Raw genomic sequence first — 24,184 nt, forward strand, 5'->3', positions numbered from 1 at the left:
TTTTTTCTTATTACATAATATATGTTAGATTACAGAATGTTTATAAAAATATATATTTATGGTCAGTTTTATTGTATTTTGTTACAGTTGAGTTCTGTTATTTGAGGAATGTTTATTACCCTGAAGAAGGACATTAAAACTTCTACAGAGTAGGGGAATAAAAATAAAACTTACTACTCTGCTATCTTATGAACCTTTTAGTAAGTTACACACAAGTAGATATTCCTTTTCCTTTGGTTTGGTTTGGTTTATTTGGGTTTTTTTGTTTTAATTTAAGTCCAAGTTAGTTAACATATAGTATACTAATGGTTTCAGGAGGTTTGTTTGTTTTTAATGCATACTTGGACTTCATGTTAATTAAGGTAAAGGTTTTTTTGTTTGTTTACCAGGAGGCTACATAAGAAGTGTCAGACACAAATGTAAAATGTTAAAGGAATAAACAATACCCACAGATCCCTCTTTTGCTTCATTTTGTACATTGGCTAGAATTGGTGCTTGTGGTTATTTTGTACTACTGAAAGTTACATATGATGTTTCTTTTTTCCTCCCTAGAAACTTTATACAGTATGTGATGTGGCTCTGTGTGTTATAAATAGTAAAAGTGCTTTGTGCAATGCAGACTCACCAAAGGATCCAGTCCTCCCAATGAAATTTTTTACACAACCTGAAAAGGTAATTTTTTTCTCCTCATTGTTCTACCACACTAAACTGATTTTTTTTTTTTTTTTTAATGTTTGTTTATCTTTGAGAGAGAGAGGAGGGAAACAGAATCTGAAGCAGGCTCCAGGCTCTGAGCTGTCAGCACAGAACCCAACACGGGGCTCAAACCCAAAAACTGTGGGATCATGACCTGAGCCAAAGTCAGATGCTTAACTAACTGAGGCACCCCCACACTAAACTGATTTAAATTTCAGTTACCATCAACTCTAGTGGCGTATACTGGATTGTCTTGAGTATAGAGCATAAAAAATACCTCTTTGTAGTTGTATCAGGGAATGGGGGATTGTCATCCAAAGCCAATGAACAAGTATCATTCTCACCTTACAGAGTAGGAGAATGCAAATCAAGCTTAGTGGTAGTATTCTTATGTGAGCTATTCCTTCTGGATATTTCTAGTATGTAAGAGGAATTTTCAGATCTTAAATTATTTTAATTTCACTTTATTAAAACTATTTTATCAGATAAGGAATAAACCAAATGTTTGAGACATTATAAATCTATATACATCTGTATATGAAATAAAATGTTAGCATTAATGGAATTGGCCTTGGCAAATGATAAACCTGTATTCTAATCAACTGCTTCTAACTTGAGGGACTTTAGACAAGTTAACTCTTCTAAGCCTCAATTTCTGTCTAAAATGCAGGTGATAATACATATGATTATTAATATTACATCTAGGTTTTTAAGAGTTTGTCACATAGTAAACATTCAATAAATAGTAGTAATAACTAATACACAGTATATTTATTCTGCTATCAACAAATTAAGTTTTCCATGTAAGTAAATTTTCCAGCTAACTAAAGCTCTTTGTTTTTCTGAATCGGAATTTAAAAACTTTTTTTTTTTAACTCTTCTATCTATTTACCTCCTTCTTTGAGGAAGTATTTTGAAGTTTTAACTTTCCTGTGCTTTGTTTAAAAAACAGAATCTTTTTTTTTTTTTTTTTTAAATTAAGTAGTCTCCATGCTCATTGTGGGGCTTGAACTCAGAACCCTGAGATTAAGAGTTGCATGCTCTACCGGCTGAGCCAGCCAGGTGCGCCCAGAAGCCTAAGTATTTTTAATTGGAAAAATACGACATTTAAAAATTGTTTATGCATTTTCAAACCTGAAGATATGCTTCAGAATATTCAGGGTAATACCGTTCCTAAGAGTATTTTACAGAAGAACATACCAGGAAATGGAGATTCCTACTTTGAATGCCATACTTTGCCAAAAATTTTAAACAGATTTTCTTTAATGATTTAGTATTCAGCATTTACTGTGCCTGGTTTTTGTTAGGAATAATAAAGATTGCAAAGTTATTGCCCTCTAATTGAATTTACTGGTCTTTATAAAGAGTCATATATAAGGGGTGCCTGGGTGGCTCAGTTGGTTAAGCTCAGATCATGATCTCACAGTTTATGAGTTCGAACCCTGCATCAAGCTCTCTGCTGTCAGTGCAGGGCCAGCTTCAGATCTTCTGTCCCTCTCTATCTCTGCCCCTCCCTCTCCCTCGCTCTCTCTCTCTCTAAAATAAACATTTAAAGATATAATGAAATAAAATTTCAAAAAATAATCGTATGTGAGCTCTTAAATTTAAATTTACTTTATTGTTGGGGCGCCTGGGTGGCGCAGTCGGTTAAGCGTCTGACTTCAGCCAGGTCACGATCTCGCGGTCCGTGAGTTCGAGCCCCGCGTCAGGCTCTGTGCTGATGGCTCAGAGCCTGGAGCCTGTTTCCGATTCTGTGTCTCCCTCTCTCTCTGCCCCTCCCCCATTTATGCTCTGTCTCTCTCTGTCCCAAAAATAAACGTTGAAAAAAAAAAAAAATTTATTGTTGACCTAAGGCTATCGTGATAAGAATAGTACCCAGATATAATCTTCATATAATAACTATCCCATGAACAAGGATTAAATTGTTGTGTGGTACCTGGCTGGCTCATTCAGTAGAGCCTTCAACTATGGCTCTCAGGGGACTCTGGATCTCAGGGTCATGGGTTTAAGCCCCACGTTGGGCATGAAGCCTACTTTATTAAAAAAAAGAGAAAGAGAGATGGGGCACCTGGGTGGCTCAGCTGGTTAAGCATCCAAGTCTTGGTTTTGGCTCAGGTCATGATTTCGTGTTTCATGAGATCAAGCCAACTTTTTTTTTTTTTAATAAAAAACATAAAGGGACTCCTGGGTGGCTCAGTCAGTTGAATATCTGATTTGGCTCAGGTCATGATCTCACGGTTGGTGGGGTGGGGTCTGCTTGGGATTCTCTCTCTCTGCTTCTCCCCCTCCCATCCCCACTCCCCACCCCCATCTCTCTCTCTCTCAAAATAAATAAACTTTAAACAAAATAAAAAATAAAAAGAATTAAATTGCTGTTTGTCACCATACCTAACTTTAGTTGTTTTTGTTTTGATATCTGAAACTTAGTGTTTTTAGCCTTCTTAAAAAGAACTAGTTTTTTCTGGTTTCAGTGAACAGCTTTTCTCATTTCCTTTTCTTTTTTTTAATTTTTTTTAATGTTTATTCATTTTTTGATAGAGAGACAGAGTGTGAGCAGGGGAGGGGCAGAGAGAGAGGGAGACACAGAATCAGAAGCAGGCTCCAGGCTGTCAGCACAGAGCTGGATGTGGGGCTCGAACTCACAGACTGCAAGATCATGACCTGAGCTGAAGTCGGACGCTCAACCAACTGAGCCACCCAGGCGCCCCTCTCATTTCCTTTTCTAATATGTTGCTTTTAATCTGGTATAAATTCAAACACTAGAAGACCAGGCATATTAAGATCATGAGCCTAGTGAGGCTATAGTATATCTTCATGAATAAAGTGAATGAACTTTGGTGCCTAGGCTTTGTAACGATTCTTGTAGCTGCATAAAAGCCTTTGTGGGGGGAAAAAAAATGAAGGGAGGAAAGAAAAAAAGATAATAACTTTGCCTGGAACACATGCCAAAATTGTGACTTCTTTATAGGCACATTTAAGGGGGGCCTGGGTGGCTCAGTCGTTGAAGCGGCTGACTTCGGCTCAGGTCATGATCTCGCGGTCCGTGAGTTCGAGCCCCGCGTCGGGCTCTGTGCTGACTGCTCAGAGCCTGGAGCCTTCTTCAGATTCTGTGTCTCCCTCTCTCTCTGACCCTCCCCTGTTCATGCTCTGTCTCTCTCGGTCTCAAAAATAAATAAAGGTTAAAAAAAAAAAATTATAGGCACATTTAAGCCATCTGTTCTTTCCTGTGACACTAGTATGAAGGTAAACTTAGAAAAGAAAAAATAATTTTTAAGTGATATTACTTAACAAATTAATAGACTTCAAGGCACCTGAGTGTCTCAGTCAGTTGAGTGGCAGACTCTTAATTTCAGCTCAAGTCATGATCTCATGGTTTGTGAGATCTAGCTGCACATTGGGTTCTGTGCTGAAGTACACAGAGCCTGCTTCTGATTCTCTCTTCCTCTCTCTCTGCCCCTCTCCAGTTCATGTTCACTCCCTCTCAAAATAAATAAATAAACTTGAAAAAAAAATGTTTTAAATAATGAACTTCTTGGTCATAGTAAATCATTTTACTTATGTGACATCATTGTGGTTTATTTGTGCGCTGTTCCCAGGATATTTAACAGAAGCATGAAAGGATTCTTAAGTTCCGTGTAGATAAAACTTTCAGGAGTCCATCAGTGTCCACATTAGGTGGACAATTCACTGAATGATATTTTGACAGTATATATACCTATGTGATTTGGACAGTCTTATGGTTCTAAGAAACACAGTAGTAGGTTTTTTTTAATTTTTTTTAATGTTTTATTTATTTTTGAGACAGAGAGAGACAGATCATGAATGGGGGAGGGTCAGAGAGAGAAGGAGACACAGAATCTGAAGCAGGTTCCAGGCTCTGAGCTGTCAGCACAGAGCCTGACGCGGGGCTCGAACTCATGGACCATGAGATCATGACCTAAGCCGAAGTCAGATGCTTAACCGACTGAGCCACCCAGGCGCCCCAAGAAACACAATAGTTTTAATTCAAGTGGCAGATTTTTTTCAACGAGGGTAACTTTCTTGAGATCCAGGGTGGAGTGATTTTAGTGAATATTAAGTGCCTAAAGTATGCTCTGTACCATTTTGGATATTTTGGGATCCCAAAAGAAGTCGATTTTATAATAGAGTAGAGAAAGTAGTTCAGTTAATAAACTGGAGCCTTGTTTTCCCTGGACTGTATGAAAAAAAAAAAAAAATAGTGTGTTTTATTTAAAATATGATTTAAGTAATTGAGTTCTGATATTTGCTAGTTCTTAATGTGCCATTGAGTTAAAGCTAGACTTAATGATGTAGTTCATTTAATATGCTTTATTTGAACAACTGATATATATATGCTAGCCTAAATGTAATTGTTATTGTAAGGCACAATGCCTGAGAAGTCTTATTTGGACGGTAAAAATAGACATATTCACTTTGATTTTTTTTTTTTTGATAGGACTTCTGTAATGACAAGAGTTATATTTCAGAAGAGACCAGAGTGCTTCTGTTAACAGGAAAGGTATTATATAGTAGATAATTTGGAAATCTTTATTGCATGGGTATATTACTTCTGCTATTCTTAGAAATAACCTTTAAATATCCCATGGATTTTTATGTTCCTGATTCTTAGGGATCATATTGTGAATTATAGCATCTAAGGCATTTGTACTCTCAGGCTTTCTTCTGCCATAAATGACCCTTTTGAATTACGGCCATGTGTTCTCATCAGTACTAGTAGGCTTCAAGTTACTTAGAATCCACAAAGCAGATTTTCTTGAAAAGTGTCATAATAAATTTAGATATGTAAGATTGAAAGAAATAATTTTAAAGTATTAATGAGTTAGACAATATTCTATAAAAGTAGCATGACACCTAACATAAAAGAGCAAGAAAAATTTAACTTTTGAGAAAAACAGTGCCTAAACTACTACTATATACATTTAATTGTTTATTCGTAAGATATTTTATTATGTCTTATTTATTATGTACTTTGCATTGTTTCAGGGGCACTTTTCATTTTGATTGAGCAATAAGGAATAATTAATTGCCTGGTTATTTTTAAGTAGAAGTAATGCTTGTGACTTGTATTCAGACAAACCCAATTTTGCAAAATTATCATTTCTAATAAATTTAGGATTTAACTTTCCAAAGTAACAACAATTCCGTGGCTTAAACTAAACAGTTTCTTTTACATGTGTCTAAATTTATATGAATTCCTTATAGTAAGGTATAAAATAACATGCATATGTGTAACTTTTAGCCAAAACCTGCTGGAGTACTAGGTGCAGTAAACAAGCCTTTATCAGCAACAGGAAGAAAACCATATGTTAGAAGCACCGGAGCTGAGACTGGAAGCAACATTAATGTAAATTCAGAGCTGAACCCTTCAACCGGAAACCGATCAAGGCAAGTTTTTTTCTCCAGTTGTTTGTGTTAGTATCACTCACTAATTGGTTCATCTTTTAAAAGTTTTTTTTTTTTTAATTTTTTTTTTTTTAATGTTTATTTATTTTTGAGACAGAGAGAGACAGAGCATGAATACGGGAGGGTCAGAGAGAGGGAGACACAGAATCTGAAACAGGCTCCAGGCTCTGAGCTGGCAGCACAGAGCCCGACGCGGGGCTCGAACTCACGGACCGTGAGATCATGACCTGAGCCGAAGTCGGACGCTTAACCGACTGAGCCACCCAGGCGCCCCAAAAGTTTTTGTTTTTTTTTTTTAACGTTTATATATTTTTTGAGAGAGCACGAGTGGGGGAGGGGCAGAGAGAGAGGAAGACACAGAATCCGAAGCAGGCTCCAGGCTCTGATACTTGGTTGATCTTTTAATTTTTACCTAAAGCACTATATCACAAAAATGGACTTTAAGAAACATTTGGGTATAAAATAATGGCACTGATGGGGCGCCTGGGAGGCGCAGTCAGTTAAGCATCCGACTTCAGCCAGGTCACGATCTCGCGGTCCGTGAGTTCGAGCCCCGTGTCAGGCTCTGGGCTGATGGCTCCGAGCCTGGAGCCTGTTTCCGATTCTGTGTCTCCCTCTCTCTCTGCCCCTCCCCCGTTGATGCTCTGTCTCTCTCTGTCCCAAAAATAAATAAACGTTGGAAAAAAAAAATTAAAAAAAAATAAAATAATGGCACTGAGTTTCAGTATAATTAATGATGGAAATTCAGTGTATTATTACCTTGTGAAACCATATAACATTCTAAGTGTAAAAAAGTTAAATGGAACAAATGTAAGAATTTCTAATATATTATTACTAATGTATATGGAAATGTTTATATAAGAAAACACAGGAAAATTATGAATATATAACCGTTAAATAAATTGAATTTTTATGCTTTTTAATTTTTAATTCAAATTAATATAGCATGGTTTAAGATAACATTGTTATGACATTTCTAAGGACTAAGAATATTCCATGCTTATTTTAACATGTCACATTTTTACCATGTTAGCTACTACATAAGAATTTCCACCAGACTCTACTCTTAAAAACACTAGAAATTGAAGCTTTTAAAGACTTGATTCTTACTCCTGAAATTTTAAGTATAAACTCAGTTGGTATTGTTTTAAACACATTTTTAGCAGTAGAACCCCAAAATATAAAGTAAATTAACATGGAACATCTGTGGTTTACAGAAATGGTGGGTCTCCAGATACCTCCCCTCTGGCCTGTTCTTCCAGCCTCCTTCCCTTGCAGAGCATTAAGAACACAGACCAGAGGGGCACCTGACTGACCCTTGATTTCGGGTTTGTAAGTTTCAGCTCCACAGTGGGTGTAGAAATTACTTAAAAATAAAACCTTAAAAAGAAAAAAAAAAAAAAAAGACTGGAAACAACTATACTATACACTCATCTATCACTGTATTTTTGTTTTGTTTTAGGGTTTCCCACACACGAGAGAAAGTCTTAGAATAGTTTTGTTATTTCATTTCTTGATAACTAATCTTTCTTTCGGGTCGTTTTAGGCAGCCATTTGTGTCTTTCATTAGTAAGGTTAAATGGCACCAATAATACCATATAATAGACCAATAGTCTGTAACCACGGAAGATTTGAATTTTGCTAATGTTGCTTCACTTGACTGAGCTTCTGTTTCCTTATTGCTGTAGTGGGAGGGTAAACCTTCTGTCCAAGTGGTGAAATAAAGAAGCTTTGGTTTATTTTTCTTCAACAGGGAACAGAGTTCAGAGGCAGTAGAAACTGGAGTTAGTGAAAATGAAGAGAACCCTGTGAGAATTATTTCTGTCACTCCTGTAAAGAATATTGATCCGGTAAAGAATAAGGTAAATTTTAAAATTTAACAAGTGGATTTCTCCCAGAGATTCTTATTACAGTTTCATGGTAGAGGTTAAGAAACCCACACTGGACAAGTTAATATATACTACATATTCTACATTTTATATACCACCTCTTGGCTGTATTTATTGTGCTTCACTCTCCAGAAAATGAGTCTTCCTATATCCGCTCATTTCAAGAGTTTATGTGGCCACCCATAACAGTATCCTTCTCCCACACTTCTGCTCTCAAAACTTGAAAGACTAGGAATTGAGAGTTTTTGAGATCTTACTTTCAAGAGTTTGTTGGCTCCTGTGATGAGTGTGTACATTATTAACAGCTGCATTCTTCATTGTTGACCTTATAATTAGGGCACCTAATTTTCTTTTTTTTTTTCTTAATGTTTTTATTTATTTTGGAGACAGAGAAAAACAGAGCATGAGCAGGGAAGGGGCAGAGAGAGAGGGAGACACAGAATCGGAAGCAGGCTCCAGGCTCCATCAGCACAGAGTCCAATGCAGGGCTCGAACTCACTGTGAGATCATGCCCTGGGCTGAAGTCGGACGCTCAACCGACTGAGCCACCCAGGCGCCCCAGGGAACCTAGTTTTCTTAACAATTGTAGCAGTAGAACCCCAAATATATAGTAATATATAGTAATATATTGTAGCAGGAGAGAAACATTTGTAGGGAAATCAGACCTGGCTCTGCCACTCACTAGCTGTGTGTTTACTTAGGCAGATTGCTTGACTTCTCTGGGCTTCCATTTAAACTGTAGAATGAAATTGATAACTTACCTCAGTAGGAATGGCATGGAAATACTATTGTTTCTTTTCCCACAGAATCATATTCTTGACACATTTACTTTTTATTGCCCACCATACACACATCACACACACACACACACAAACACACACACACACACACACACAGAGTATTCTTCAAATGTTTTAGGAATCCCTCTCAGGTACATAAAATACAGGGCTGTACAATTATTCCACAATAACTGAACTATCCCACTCAAGCTGAATAGATGAGGATGCATTTTTAGATCAGTCACTATTCAACCTCTTCCTATTTATTATCAGAACTTCAGTTTTTCAGTAGATTCAGATAACAGGGAGCCTCTCACTGTCAGAACTCTTGGAATTCAGAAGCCAACAGACTTAAGTATTGTGGGGTTCTTGTTAGAATTAAACAGTCTTGAGACTTACATGCAAAAGTGCATATTGCCACAGACATCCATTTAAACATACTTACCGTGTGTATTAAGAGGTGGTATAGGAATAAATATTTATTTTTAAGTTTATTTATTTATTTTTGAGAGAAGGAGAGAGGGCACAAGTGGGGAAGGGGCAGAGAGAGAGAGGGAGACAGAATCTGAAGCAGGCTCTGAGATGCCTGCACAGAACCCGACACAGAGCTCGAACTCACGAACTGTGAGATCATGACCTGAGCTGAAGTTGAACACTTAAGCAATGAATCACCCAGGTGCCCCAACATCAAATTCTGTGTAAGATACAAATTGATGTTATATGTGGATTATACTTTATAATGGAAAAAGATAGGGTTGCCTGGGTGGCTCAGTTGGTTAAATGTCCAACTTCCGCTCAGGTCATGATCTCATGGTTCACGGGTTCAAGCTCGTGTCAAGCTCTCTCTTGTCACCACAGAGCCCGCTTCAGATCCTCTGCCCCTCTCCCACTTGCATGAGCATGTGTGCTGTCAAAAATAAATGAACATTTAGGGGCGCCTGGGTGGCCTATCAGTTAAGCATCCAACTCTTGATTTCAGCTCAGTTCATGATCTCACAGTTCATGAGGTCAAGCCCCACATCAGGCTCCACACTGGCAGTGCAGAGCCTGCTTGGGATTGTCTCTCTCCCTTTCTCTGCCCCTTCTCTCTCTCTCTCTCTCTGTCTCTGTCTCTCTCTTTCTTTCTATCTCTCAAAATAAATCTTAAAAAAAAAATTTTAATAAACATTTTTTAAAAATAGAAACAGTAAACAACATTTAAATTCTAATTTTTGAGAAGCCAAAATGTTACTTTCTAATTAATCTATGATGCTATATTGTTCCAAACCCTTATTTTAACTTTTTCACACTTCCAAAGAATGTTTTAACAAACTTGCTGTCACCTTGAACACACAGGGCTTGTATTTTGACAAAACTTAATCACCTACCAGTCAGATCTCCCATAAGTTGATGTTATTTCTTTCCAGGGGGTCTGAGTCAAAAGTCTTGTAGTCTCAAAAAACTATCTTGTTGGTATACTAAAAGAAGATAAAGATCTAAGAGAGTGTTTCTTGCTAACCCAATTTTTCAAAGAAATTAATGCATAAACCAATTTATTATGTATATAAAAATTATCCAGCAAACTATGCATGTCAACAAATCAGGACATTTTCTCCTGTTATTTACTCTGAGAGGCAAATCAAATTATAATATGAAAGATGAGTAAGGGAGGTAGTTAAAAGAAGCAAGACTCATCCCATGGATTCAGGCAGGCGATGCTGCCGGTATTCCTCTTTAGGAGTCTTCATTTTCTGTATACCTATGGCTGACCAATGGATTTCCTCTTTCATTTGCCTTTTATATGAGTTCTTTAGACATATGCACATAATGTTCATAAATATGTAAATACAGTGATGTAGAGAGTCATGTAGTTATGAGAGAGGGTACAGGATGGCAGAGAGAGGGGGAGATAGAGAATCCCAAGCAGGCTGTGCACCAGCAGCACAGAGCCCAGTGTGGCATTCAGACTCACAGACCGTGATATCATGACCTGAGCCAAAATCAAGAACCAGTCTCTTAACCAAATGAGCCACCAGGTGTCCCAAGTCGTGTACATGATTTTTAATGCAGTATTTGTTTCCTTTTAAAAAGCCTAATCTTTGTTAATTTTTTTCTTGTCTTATCATTTTCATGTGTGTGTATATACATTAAATCTTTCCCCTTTTTTTGCCACTACAATGTTGCCTTAAATAGTAAATGTGCATTAAATATATACTGATAGTTTTATTTCTATGGGCTTAATTCCTAGCAGTGGGATTGCTGAGTCAAAGAGTAAAGTGTATTATAGATTAGATATTTCCATATTGCTTCCTTGAAAAAGTGGAACACTTGACATTGCTACCCAGCAGGGTGTTGACCCAACTCAACTTCTCATGCTGTAGTAGTTTTAACCTTGTTAGTATTCTTGCTCTCTTCCAGTCCAGTCACGATATAGCAGCCAATTTGATCTTTTTAAAATGTAATTTGAATTATGTTCGTCCTGTCTTGAAAGTCCTTCAGTGACTTTCATTAGCACTTAGAATGAAATCAAATTTCTTAACCTGTCCGGTAAGGCATTCGTGATCTGGTCCATGCTTGCTTCTCCTACCTTGTCCCATACCACTCTCCCATCACTCCTTATGGTCCAAGTTCCTTATATCTTCCAAGCTCTTTCCCTCTTTTCTCTGTGTACAATCCTTCACTTTTCACTTGATGAATGTCCTGCTTTGATACTGTTTTAAAAATATTCCTGGGGTGGGGTGCTTGGGTGGCCCAGTTGGTTAAGTGTCTGACTTTGTCTCAGGTTGTGATCTCATGGTTTGTGAGTTTGAGCCCTGCATCAGGCCCTCTGCTCTCAGCACAGATCTTGCTTCAAATCCTCTGCCCCTTTCTCTCTGCCTCTCCCTCACTCCCACTCTCTCTCTCTTTCAAAAATAAAAAATAAAATACATTTTAAAATGGGATTTTATTACTTTAACATTTTAGAGGATTTAATATATATATTTGGTAAACAAAAAAATTTTTTTTTCAGAAAAAAGTAGGTTAAGGATTGCAGCAAAAATGACAAAAATTAGAATGTGTAAGTGGAGTGAGAAATTGAAGAACTTCATGGCACAGAACTACAGAAATTTGATGCATCATAAAGAAAATAGCATATTCGGGGCACCTGGGTGGCTCAGTCGGTTGAGTGTCCGGCTTCGGCTCAGGTCATGATCTCCGTCTGTGAGTTCGAGCCCCGCATCGGGCTCTGTGCTGATAGCTCAGAGCCTGGAGCCTGCTTCAGATTCTGTGTCCCCCTCTCTCTTTGCCCCTCCCCCACTCATGCTCTGTCTCTCTCTGTCTCAGAAGTAAATAAACATTTAAAAAAATTAAAAAAAAAGAAAATAACATTCAATTATGAAAACATGCTCTCCTTTAAAAAGTGATAAATTTAGAATATACCATTGATCGGGGTACCTGGGTGGCTCAGTCAGTTAAGTGGCCGACTAGGGCTCAGGTCATGACTAGCAGTTTTTGAGTTCAGGCCCTGCCTTGGGCTCTCTACTCTCCATGCAGAGCCCGCTTTGAATCCTCTGTCTTCCTCTTTCTGTGCCCCTTCTTCCACTCATATTCTCTCTGTCTCTGTCTCTCTCTCTCTCTCTCTCTCCCCCCCCTTCCCCTCTCCCCTTTTCCCCCTCTCCCCCTCTCTCTCTCCCTCTCTCCCTCTCAAAAATAACATTAAAAGGGGGAGGGGCGCCTGACTGGCTCAGTCAGCTCAAGTCTCAGGGTTCATGGGTTGGAGCCCCACATCCGGCTCCGTGCTGAGAGCATGGAGCCAGCTTGGGATTCTTTTTCTCCCCCTCTCTCCCCCTCTCCCCCACTCAAATAAATAAACAAACAAACTTAAAAAAAAAAAAACATACCAAGTTAAAAAGACCTTTTTGGGGCACCTGGGTGGCTTAGTTAAGTATCCGACTTCAGCTTAGGTCATGATCTCCTGGTCCGTGAGTTCGGGCCCTGCATTGGGCTATATGCTGACAGCTCAGAGCCTGGACCCTGCTTCAGGTTCTGTGTCTCACACTCCCTCTACCCCTACCCGACTCATGTTTGCAAGTGCGCACGCGCTCTCTCTCTCTCTTAATAAATGTTAAAAAGGAAAAAAATTTTTAAGAAGACCTTTTCCTTTAGAATGAGGGTGATAGAAAAACCAAGTAGATTTTCTCCGCTTTATATATACCATCTGTGTATATTATTTAATAAGCATTTATTGTGTACAGTATATGTGCCAAGTACCATGGTGGGCACTGCTCTCAGGCCCTGCCCTCAAGGAGTTTACATTCCTCAAGGGATATAAGCAATGGATTAGAAGCCTTGGAATTAAGAGTGGCTCAGTTGATGAAGTGTCCAACTCTTGATCTCAGCTCAGGTCTTGATCTCAGGGTGGTGAGTTTGGGCCCCACATTGGGCTTCACACTGGGTATGGAACTTACTTAAAAAAAAAAGCCATGGAATTCCAGCTCCTTTTGAATATTTTCAAAATACTTCTTTCTAGCATAGATCATTGATATTTAAGGAACTTGTGTTTATAGAATTGTTTTGTGCTGTTTTAGGAAATTAATTCTGATCAGACTACCCAGGGCAACATCAGCAGTGACCGAGGAAAGAAAAGAACAGTAACCGCAGCTGGTGCAGAGAATATTCAACAAAAAACAGATGAGAAAGTAGATGAATCAGGACCACCTGCCCCTTCAAAACCCAGGAGAGGACGTCGACCGAAGTCTGAATCTCAGGGCAATGCAACCAAAAATGATGATATAAATAAACCTCTTGGCAAAGGAAGAAAGAGAGCTGCAGTCAGTCAAGAAAGCCCTGGGGGTCTGGAAGCAGGTAATGCCAAAGCACCCAAACTGCAAGACATAGCCAAAAAGGCAACACCAGCAGAGAGACAAATTGACTTACAAAGGTAATGTACACCATTCTTTCTGAACTTTGAGTTTAGACATTTTATTTTATTCTTAGTATGTGCCAATCACCCCCAAACACCTAGGCACTTGGGAATGAAAACTGCCCTTGGTTTTCCTGAGTAGGTTATAATGGCATTTGCTTTTACCTCATAACCTCCAGGATACCAATTTGAAGAGAGATCTCCTTTTTCCCTTTGGTTATTTTTTTTAAATTATTTTTGGGGCGCCTGGGTGGCTCGGTCAGTTGGGCTGCCAACTTCGGCTCAGGTCATGATCTCGCGGTCCGTGAGTTTGAGCCCCGCATCGGGCTCTATGCTGACAGCTCAGAGCCTGGAGCCTGTTTCAGATTCTGTGTCTCCCTCTCTCTCTGCCCCTCTCCTGCTGGCGCTCTGTCTCTCTCTGTCTCAAAAATAAACGTTAAAAAAAAAAATTATTTTTATCTTTTTTTTTTTTTTTTAATGTTTATTTTATTTTTGAGAGAGAGAGAGCATGTGCATGAGGGGGTGGGAGACAGAAGATCCAAAGCAGGCTGCACACTGACAGCAGAGAGCTCGATGTGGCGCTTGAACCTACGAACCGTGAGATGACCTGAGCCAAAGTTGATGGTTTGGTTTTTTTTTATAAGTTTATTTATTTTGAGAGAGAGAGAAACAGTGTGAGTGGGGGAGGGGTGGAGAGAGAGACAGAGACTCTCAAGCAGGCTCTCTGCTGCTAGCACAGAGCCCGAGGCTGGGCTTGAACGCACAAAACCATGAGATTGTGGCCTGGACCAAAATCAAGAGTCAGACACACCAGCGCTTTTTTTTTTTTTTTTTTTTTAATGTTTATTTATTTTGAGAGAGAGAGTGTGTGGGCAGGGGTGGGAGGACTGGCAGAGAGAGAGGGAAAGAGGGAGAATCCCAAGTAGGCTCCATACCCAGCCAGATGCAGGGCTCAGTCTTATCACCAAGAGATCGTGACCTGAGCCAAAATCAAGAATTGGATGCTTAATGGACTAAGCCAACCAGGTATACCTCCTTTGATTAATTTTTAATTAGGATATCATGTTTTAATATTTCTTGTTAGCAAGGACAATATTAAGTTTTGGTATCCTTCACATAACTACATGGGCTTTACTTAATATAAAGGGCTGCCTTTTGGGTAAAAAAAGTCTCAGAATGGAGAAGACAGAAGTCATGACACACAAACAGGTATTTCCTGCTCTTTAATTCCTCTTGTTACAATTAATTTTAATGTAAGTCAACAACTTACCTTTTCCTTCACTTTCCACTGAAACAACCTCACTCTCACTGAAACAGCTGTTCATCTTTGCTCATTCTTGGGCTGGGACTTCAGCTTTTCTCCCCTGTAATGGTGGTGTTTCAGGTGGAGTTCCAAAAGTTGGCTCCTTTCATATTTGGTGTCCTGTTAGAACTTAGCCCTTCCCCCCTTCTTTTTTCCTTGTATACTGGTACCTAACTCAGCTCCCCTTGAATTAGACTGTAAGCTTCTTAATTCCTTCTAGGAAAGAAACAGTTTTGATCATCTCAGGATACCCTACCATCCTGCTTCAGTATTTTCATAAAGTACCGTATTGCCTGCAGCATGTGTGTTTACAAGTACATTTTTTAAGTTACCATTCATGAAATTTGAAGTTTGGAGCTGTTAAATTTTCCTATATTTTATCTGCCTCTAGATAGCATCTCATAGTAGCAGATCCAGGCCCAAACCCGATCTAAGTAATGAGTGTTTCTCCTACTCCTTTTTAGTTTTATGGACTAATAAATACAGTAATGAAAGATACTGGGGGCAAATTTAGCATTTTTCTCCTCAGATCTGCACCTTTGACCTAGAACATGTTTATAACCTCAGCCTCCTCTTTGTCATCAGTAAGACAGTATAATAATACGTTCTTCAAAGGACTGTCCTAAAAATTAAATAGATTAATAAGCATAAAGTACTTAGCAAAGTGCCTTTCATAGTGAGTAAATGCTCAGTAATTGTTGTAACCATTTTTAATTATTTAATTCTAGTTTCTCTGTCCCTTACTATACTTTTCAATCATACAAAAGTTGAACAGTTTCCCTCAAGATTGCCAAGAGTTTTCTGAAGGGTTTCTGAAATTCTGTTCTAGCTGTTCCATTACACTGTGATGTGATCATCACACACAGGCCACTTGAGCCACCTGACTTACCTGTCATTAACTATCCTTTTGCCTTCTAACCAAAACATACAGGTACATATTTAGTCCCTGAAAACACTGTCAGTAGCATCCAGACCTTGTCTCTGATTAGGGCATTATAAAACCCATTGCTACACGTTTGCTGCACCATGTGTGCCCCAACATCATTAAAAAAAACAACAAAAATGGCTTATTTGCCAGAGACTGGTCTTGATTTAAAAATAGTATTGAGGGGCGCCTGGGTGGCGCAGTCGGTTAAGCGTCCGACTTCAGCCAGGTCACGATCTCGCAGTCCGTGAGTTCGAGCCCCGCGTCAGGCTCTGGGCTGATGGCTCGGAGCCTGGAGCCTGTTTCCGATTCTGTGTCTCCCTCTCTCTCTGCCCCTCCCCCGTTCATGCTCTGTCTCTCTCTGTCCCAAAAATAAATAAACGTTGAAAAAAAAAATTAAAAAAAAAATAGTATTGAGCCTTATTCAAAAACTAAAAATGTCTTGAGTGATAAAGCACCTTAGAAATCTCAAGTATGCTGGTTAGTAGGTCACAGGGGGCATGTGTTAGCCAAAACACAGAGTTCTGTGATGATTCTGTATTCTCAGTGAAGTTAGATGGTTAAATTAGATATTCATGATAACATTGTACTGTTAATTCAGTACAATAGATCAAGTATTTTGCATACATATTTCAGAAGCTTCTGATTGAACTGTTCACACTAACTTAGCAAAATATCGAAGTGCATTCTGAAACATTCTCCCAAGCTTCCTTTTATCTTTTCCTAAACCTAATACACAACTCTGTCCTTATATTCTGGCATTATGACTTAAGCTTGGAATCCTGATGTACTCTTCAGTGAAACCAAACTTACTCCAGAAACTAAAGTGCTCATGATGCCCTCTTGCACAGAATTGAATCCCTTATAGGCCCATCAGTATTGCTCCTGATACTTCTCATTTGTTCTTTTAACAAATACTTAAAAGTGATAAGCGTCATGCTGGGTGTTGGCAATACAAATGTATCCAATATGGATAGGTTCTTGCCCTCAAAGAGTTGATTTCCTTAGCTTGTCAACTCCAGAAGAGAACAGAAAACTTTCACATTCGGTCTGTTGACTGACACAGTAAAAAGTATAAGAGTTTTTTGGTTTTTTGTGTTTTGTTTTGTTTTTTTTAGTTTACTACATAAAACAATGAAATTCCAACACGTGCTACAATGTAGGTGAACCTTGAGGACATTAGCTAAGTGAAATAAGCCAGACCCCAAAGGACAAATACTGTACGATTCCATTTACATGAGGTATCTAGAACCATCACATCCATAGAGACAAAAAGAGTGGTGGTTGCCAGGGAGGAGGAAGAGGGAGTAAGTAGGCATTAGTGTTCAGTGTACAGAGTTTCATTTGGGGAAGATGAAAACATTCTAGAAATGAAAGGCTGTGATCGTACAGCAGTGTGAATATACTTAATGCCATTGAACTGTGTACCTAAAGATGGTAAAAATGGCAAGTGTTACATCATAAAAATTTTACAATAAAAAAATTGCTATATAGGAATAATGATAGATAACACTAAATAGTACTGATTATGAGCCAGGCTCATTTCTAAGCTCTTTGTTAACCTTTTAAATCTTTAGAACACCTCTATGTGGTAAGTATTATCATCATTCCTAGGTTACAAGGAGAGGAAACCCGGACATAGAGGCTCCATGTAGCTTTTGGTGTCTTTGTTTATATAAATAATGGAGCCAGGATTAAACCCAGTGTCACTCCAGAGTTTGTAACTACCGTGCTATATTGTACTTCTAAGGTAAAATTAAGTCTTAGTTCTAAGGCATTACGTATACATACAAAACTTGTATAACAGAGTGCTTTAAAATACTTGCATATTGGAGCACCTGGGAGGCTAAGTCATCAGTTAAGTGTCTGACTCTTGATTTCAGCTCAGGTCATGAACCCAGGGTCATGGGATGGAGCCCCACATCAGGGCTCAGGGGCTCAGGGTGGGATTCATTCTCTCTGTCTCTCTCTCCCTCTCCCCACCCCCCCCCCCAAATAAAAATAATTTTTAAAAAATGTAAAAATCTGTGAGAGCAGGGGCTCCTGGATGGCTCAGTTGGTTAAGCATCCAACTCTTGATCTCAGCTCAAGTCTTGAGTTTGTGGGTTCAAGCCCCTTGTTGGACTCCACACTGGGCATAGAGCCTTACTTAGACTTTTTTTTATCTGTGAGAGCAGCCAGGAAGATACTGAAGACTCAGAGCTAGTACACGGAAGCTTCCTGAAGGCGCAGCAGGCAGCTTGTAGAGGATTCTTTGGTATCACATTATTAAGTTTGTATATTATAACAAATTAATAATCTCTAAGAATCAATCACTTAAGCGTTACCTTTATAAAACATATATTTAGTGGAATATAAGTAAACAACTCACTTATCTTTCTCTCCCAAGTTTGGAATCATTGAGAAGGAGAAATAGTCTTAATCCTAATATGGCTGATTACAACATGGAAATCACAGGCCAGGTGGCTACTAATGTCTTGGCTCTAAATTGAACAACCACAAACCAACCAGAATGGCTCTTTTTGGAGGCAAAAAACAAATCTAGGAGAGGACAAGCCCAGCACGCTGAGCTCCTCCCACCTCACCGCCCCTCACCTATTAGATGGGTTTTTCCTCTGAAGGAGGAGTTAGGTGAGAGGAGAAGCTCTTGCTTCCAGATATCAGAATGTCTCTCCTTATTAGGGCAATAGGAGTGGTGGGGATTCAACTCCTCTAATCTCTTAACAGAATTAAGCTAAATCTTTCTCCTTGTTTTTTAGTTATACTAAAATGTAAGTTCACCCAGTTCAAAAGTCAGAACTTCGCTGCTTATAAATTCATTTTGCCATAGTGTCCAGTAACTTTTCTTCTGTAATACCATTTTGAAATAATACTAATAACAAATTAGTTATTTCACTTTTTTTTAATGTTTATTTTAGAGAGACAGAGAGCGAGTGCGAGCACAAGCAGGGGAGGGGGAGAGAGAGGGGAAGAGACAAAGAACCCCAAGCAGGCTCCGCACTGTCAGCACAGAGCCTAGCCCGGGGCTGGAACTCACAAACCACAAGGTGGTGACCTGAACTAAAGTCGGCCGCTTAACCGACTGAGCCACCCAGGTGCCCCTTGCAGTTATTTCAAATAAATAGCTCTTATTGTTTTATTATTGTAAACAAATCCACCACTGAGTAGCAGCACCTAATGACTAAAAATGAAAATTTTTTCATTGGTATTTTGTGTTTATATAGTTTATAGAAAGATTTCTTAAAACAAGCCTCAAGTGAAACATGGAAAAAAAATTGAGATTTTTAGATAGTAACTATAGAAATGAAATAATTCTGGTTTGACTTATTTTCCTGTTTACATCTTTTCTAACTTTGCTTTCTTCTACTTCCATCCCCAAGGTAAAAAGAAAACTCACTTGCAAAGGGAGAAAATGAAGGCCAAACAGAAGCAGACTCCAGCTTCTGCAAAAACTTGGATTCAAAATGTCCCTGAACAGAAAATGAAGTTAACTTCAGAACACACTTTCTGCCTTGAAAACTGAAACTATTACTTCCTTTTCACATGACCACAAGTCCTTTGATGGAAATGTACAGCAGAAACTCTTGAGAGAGAGGCTAAAAGCAACTCTATCCTACCCTCCCCTCAGACTTTTCTTAGGAGAAGTCAATAATTAAGCAAATTGCTTAACACTTGGTTCCAGTTCCTGCATATCTGGAGTTTAAAGGCATAATACACCATTAATTTCCATGCTGCAGTTTTTATTTTAAAGAAAGTAACAGGATGTCCTTACACTGACACTGAAAATTCATCAATTTTAGAGCCAGGAATTCCCGTGTTACACAAGAAAAAAAATAGAAGTCTACTGAATTAATTTTTTAGAAGAAAAGAAATCAGATTAAATATTTCTTTGTTTTTCCTTTTGGAAACTTTTATGTATAATTCTTTCTGCCTGCCTACTTTTCTGCAAAAATGAGATGTACAGATTTCAGTTCCCTGCTATGAAAAGTGATGTGGTGGCAATTTTATAAATGTTGCTTTCTGATTTTTATCAGAGTGAGAAAATAATTAAAATTATTATTGATTTCATATCACTTCATATTTTGATTTCCCCTCCATTTTAGTTTAATATAATTTGCAATAAATGTACATATTGTTGTTTGTTTCGTAAAGCATATCACTTTAAAATGGTTTTTACTCCTGTGATTATGTTGGAATATTTGGAATTTTAAAGGAGTAAAGACTGCCCAGCATTTGGTTTTATAATGTTTGTCACCAGATTTTTATTATTGATGTAAAGAAAAAGTCAATTTTTTAAAATAGTTGGACTTTGGCAGCTTTGTAAGGAAAGTTGGAAGTGTTCAGGATTGCTATCAATTTTCAGCATTGTGCTGTTGGGAAATAAGTATTTTGCTTTTGTCTGCCGGTCTGGGCTCAGTTTTTATGTTTATTTTAGAAGACGACTGTTGCATCAATATATTGTTTCTTGGCATATTGTTCAGCATAGGTAGTGTGTGCACTCTTTGTGTACACATCATCATATTTAAGTTTTTGCATAAAATAAATGCTTCTAGATGTCATACGGTAGTCTTTTTTAATCTTTTTATCATATTGTGAGTTTCTTTTTATGTGAAAGGGCTAAAGTCATAAAGAAACAACATGTTACAGTCAACTCTCCATTATCTATATGAAAGTGACTATGCCTCAGGTTTTGAATTTTGCAGTCATAATTTAAATCAAAATAACGAAGGCAAGTATACTACAAGAGCTAACTCAGGAGGAACTTGAAATTTGTCCTTTCTCACACGCAGAGTTGTAGCTGCCCCCCATTCTGTACTTTAGGCTCTTTCCCGGAGCCCTAACTGAATGTGTTCATTTGGTTTCCTTGCACATTCCTAGTGAGGGTTAGAGGACATTAAACGACATTTGCATTAGAACTTGGTCTTGATAGCCTCTGAGGGATGTGCAACAGTGTCAAAAAAAGAATGATTATGTTAAATGTGAGATTTGCTGGTAATAAATGTCACTTATGATCTCCTAGATAATCAAGAGTTGGCTGTATATTGACCCAGTGAAAGATGGGTCATTCTTTCAAATATGCATGTACACACATTTAGGTATCGGATGATGGTTAGGGAACAATGGATACAAGTGATAGAAAACAGTATCTTTTAAAAGGGCAGGAAAAGCCCTCTCTTCCTTATTGCCTCTTCATAACCCTTTAGAAGGAAAGTATAAAATACTGCCTCCAACATGCTGAATATCTATGCATAAGCATCAGAGAAGTCCCTCAAGGAAACAGTGGACATGTATGTTTAGTAAGATTTTAAAGTGCTCTTAGCATCAGACAACTTGATTCTTAAGGCCACCAATCATATCACCAATAAAAAGCACACTGGTAGGGACCTTCTTTCTCCTTTTGATTACTCAGCATCACAGCCGACTAGATTATCTAGTGTTACTTCATATTTAACATAATGTAGCAGAACCATCTGCATCTGTTTGTGGCTGCTTAGATTTTTGCAGGAGAGGAGTTAGCTAAAAGGATCTGGTCCACAGGTGTATGTAAATGCCCCCCCCCCCCCCCCAATTTCATAATGTGATGCAAGCAAGTGTCTGGCACTAAGGGAAGGGAGAATAGGATGGTAAGATTCAGATGCTAGGGGAGGGACATATAAGGGACATTTGTCAGTTTTCCTTTGAAAAAGGAAAGAGTTAAATCCCTTAGGAATTTGATATTCACATCTCAGAGAAACACAACACAAAGTGCAGACTTATATTTGAGAATTAATGTTAACCCTTTGTGTCTAGTTTGAAGCTTCTTGTATTTGTCTAAAACTACAAGCCAGAATTTTGTATCTCCTTTGATAAAAAGTGTGTATAATGTAAAGTAGTTTTGCATATTCTTGTGCTGCACATGGGCTGAATTTTTAAAAAATTTTTTAAAGACTTGAAGCAGAACCTTGTAATTTGTGTAAATGATGAGTGTAAAATCCTACCATAAAATGCTAAAAATATGCATTGTTTCAAATAAAACCAAGAAATGCAGCATTATATAGTAGTGTGGAACCCTGAATATTCATGTACCCCCTGGTATGTCACAAGCTGATAAAATATCTTTGCATATTTTCTGTTTGGATTCTGGAGTCTGCATATCCTTACAAGAAATCGAATGTAATCATAACGAAATCAAATCAAAACCTCCTGGCTACATACTCTGATCTGACCTACAGTGACTGAGGGAGAACATAATAGATAAATTCTGATAGACATTTGGGAAACTTTAGAAGTTGCTTTTTAACTTTTAAAAGTGGCCTTCCATTTATACTATGATACATCTATTGCAAATTTTGGACATGCACATTTAGTTTAAGGACTACTTGAGAACAAGCAGATTACATTAATGTATCTGGAATAAAATGCCTGGTTCTGTATTTTACTCTCAGTGAGATTATCATTCTACACTTTGATATTTGCATTGTCAAGACTTTTCTGTCTGCACCATTCATACGGATAAACTGTAAAAACTACTGGAGACCAACAAGTCTCTTAACAGCCTGACAATAGGCTTTGCTGCCTGCCTCATAATGATGGCATTGCTCACAAGAAGTTAAAAGTTGGCTATAAACCAGCAACAGTGTAGATCAACGGAAGCAAGTGTGCATAATCACACACCTCCTCAGCCTAGAAACCAGAGTTCTACATTTTTACTTCCATATCAGTAATAAACCTTTATTTCATGTCTTATTTGAAAGGCCAACAGGAACGTGTACAAGGTCTCATTTCTAAGGAATCTGGGCCAGGCTGGTGATTGGGATTTCTATTTGGGGGTATTTCTCAAATAACATTTATCAATATTGATTGTCAACTTACAGCATTTTCCTTTTTGTTCTCTAGTGACTCCTAGGAAAGACCATGCATTCTAAATAAGAGCCATTCCTTTTAGAAAACAGCACTGTATCCATTCTCCTGGGAGAAGCTTGGAAAACAATCAGTGGGGTCATTTATACATGTAAGGAGTAAGGTCCAAGTCTGGAAGCCAGTAAGAAAATTAAAGGATAAGTGGTAGCGATTTTCCTCATTATAGGTATTTGTTTAATCTGTCCAGACTAGGCACAATGCCAGAGACTGACATTAAAAACACTAAGTTGCGGGCCTTAGAAGGACTAGCAATATAAAGCAAATAGCACAACACAGGCAGATATGACTGCTTCAGGTCATTGTCTGGACTTCAGAGCCCTGATGCTGTAGAAGCAGAAAATCTCTACCTTTTCAATAGAAGTGTAATTCTGAGAAGTATTAGGAGACGTAGGTTCCTAAAAAAGTGGGCAAAGCAAACCTCGGCCTCAGGATGAGCTGGATCTGATGCAGGGGTGGCTCTCCACGTTGAGAACCTCCTGGGCAGATGTGATCTTAAGGGAGGACAAACCCACCACTGGGGAAGGACCAGAAAGAAGCCTGCTATTTCAGCAGTCCAAACACACCTTGAGCACTTGCCATGAGTGAATCATTACTCCATCTGCAAACTCTGGAAGACCTGGTCCCAGTCCCCAAACTTGCTCACCCACTGTCCTGAATGCACTCCCTTCCCAAGCAAATTTGAGTGTGCTGGCAATTCCTGTGCCTTCTTTGCACAAACTATGTATACAAAGCTCTTTCCAAGAACTGAATTCTGGTGGAGACCCAAGCATGTCCCCTTGAAGCACCCCTTTTAGTTTTGATCTCAGCCTTTTTTAGAAAAGACTCACCCTGGTAGCCATACACCCCCCCCTCCCCATCCCAAAAAAGTTCCTGTGACCATTTTCCTCAAAAAGGTTTGGCAATTTTGCCATCTGGTTTCACCTGGCTTACAATGGAGTATACCCTTCAAGAGAAAGTTCAGCCTCAAAACACAAGAGGACCCTGCCCTTTTGCAACCTACCTCAGACTAAGAACTGAAAGGCAAAAGACTGTACCCCTAGAACTACCTTACTTGTAACCATTTTACACAGGTTTATTTTTTTTTAATTTACTTATTTTAAGAGAGACAGCACAAGGGCAGGGGGAGGGGCAGAGAGAATCCAAGCAGGCTCCACACTGTCAGCACAGAGACAGACACAGAGCTCCAACTCATGAACCCACAAGATCACGACCTGAGCCAAACCAAGAGTCAGATGCTTAACCAACTGTGCCACAAGATGCCCCATTTTAAATGTCACATGTAGAATAGGTCCAGGAGGTAAGTAAGGGTTTGCATTTATTGACCATCTGGCATTGGCAGCTTGGTCTGCCCATGGAATCATAATTATGAACAGCAGGGCCCCTTTT

General features: G+C 38.6%; 1 protein-coding gene across 2 annotated transcripts in view; it reads left to right on the forward strand.

Moving 5' to 3' along the window:
* Positions 1–21,931, forward strand: part of PDS5A (PDS5 cohesin associated factor A) — a 140,555-nt gene extending 118,624 nt beyond the window's left edge. For both annotated transcript variants that reach the window (XM_047855751.1, XM_047855750.1), the window contains exons 28-33: positions 553–672; positions 5,153–5,215; positions 5,957–6,102; positions 7,874–7,982; positions 13,336–13,688; positions 19,279–21,931. In XM_047855751.1, the coding sequence (XP_047711707.1) occupies positions 553–672; positions 5,153–5,215; positions 5,957–6,102; positions 7,874–7,982; positions 13,336–13,688; positions 19,279–19,282 (795 nt within the window). In that variant the 3' untranslated portion in view covers positions 19,283–21,931. The remainder of the gene's footprint in view (positions 1–552; positions 673–5,152; positions 5,216–5,956; positions 6,103–7,873; positions 7,983–13,335; positions 13,689–19,278) is intronic.
* The last annotated feature ends 2,253 nt before the right edge of the window (positions 21,932–24,184 follow it).

The sequence above is a fragment of the Prionailurus viverrinus genome, chromosome B1, assembly GCF_022837055.1.
Source record: "Prionailurus viverrinus isolate Anna chromosome B1, UM_Priviv_1.0, whole genome shotgun sequence".
Lineage (NCBI taxonomy): Eukaryota > Metazoa > Chordata > Mammalia > Carnivora > Felidae > Prionailurus > Prionailurus viverrinus.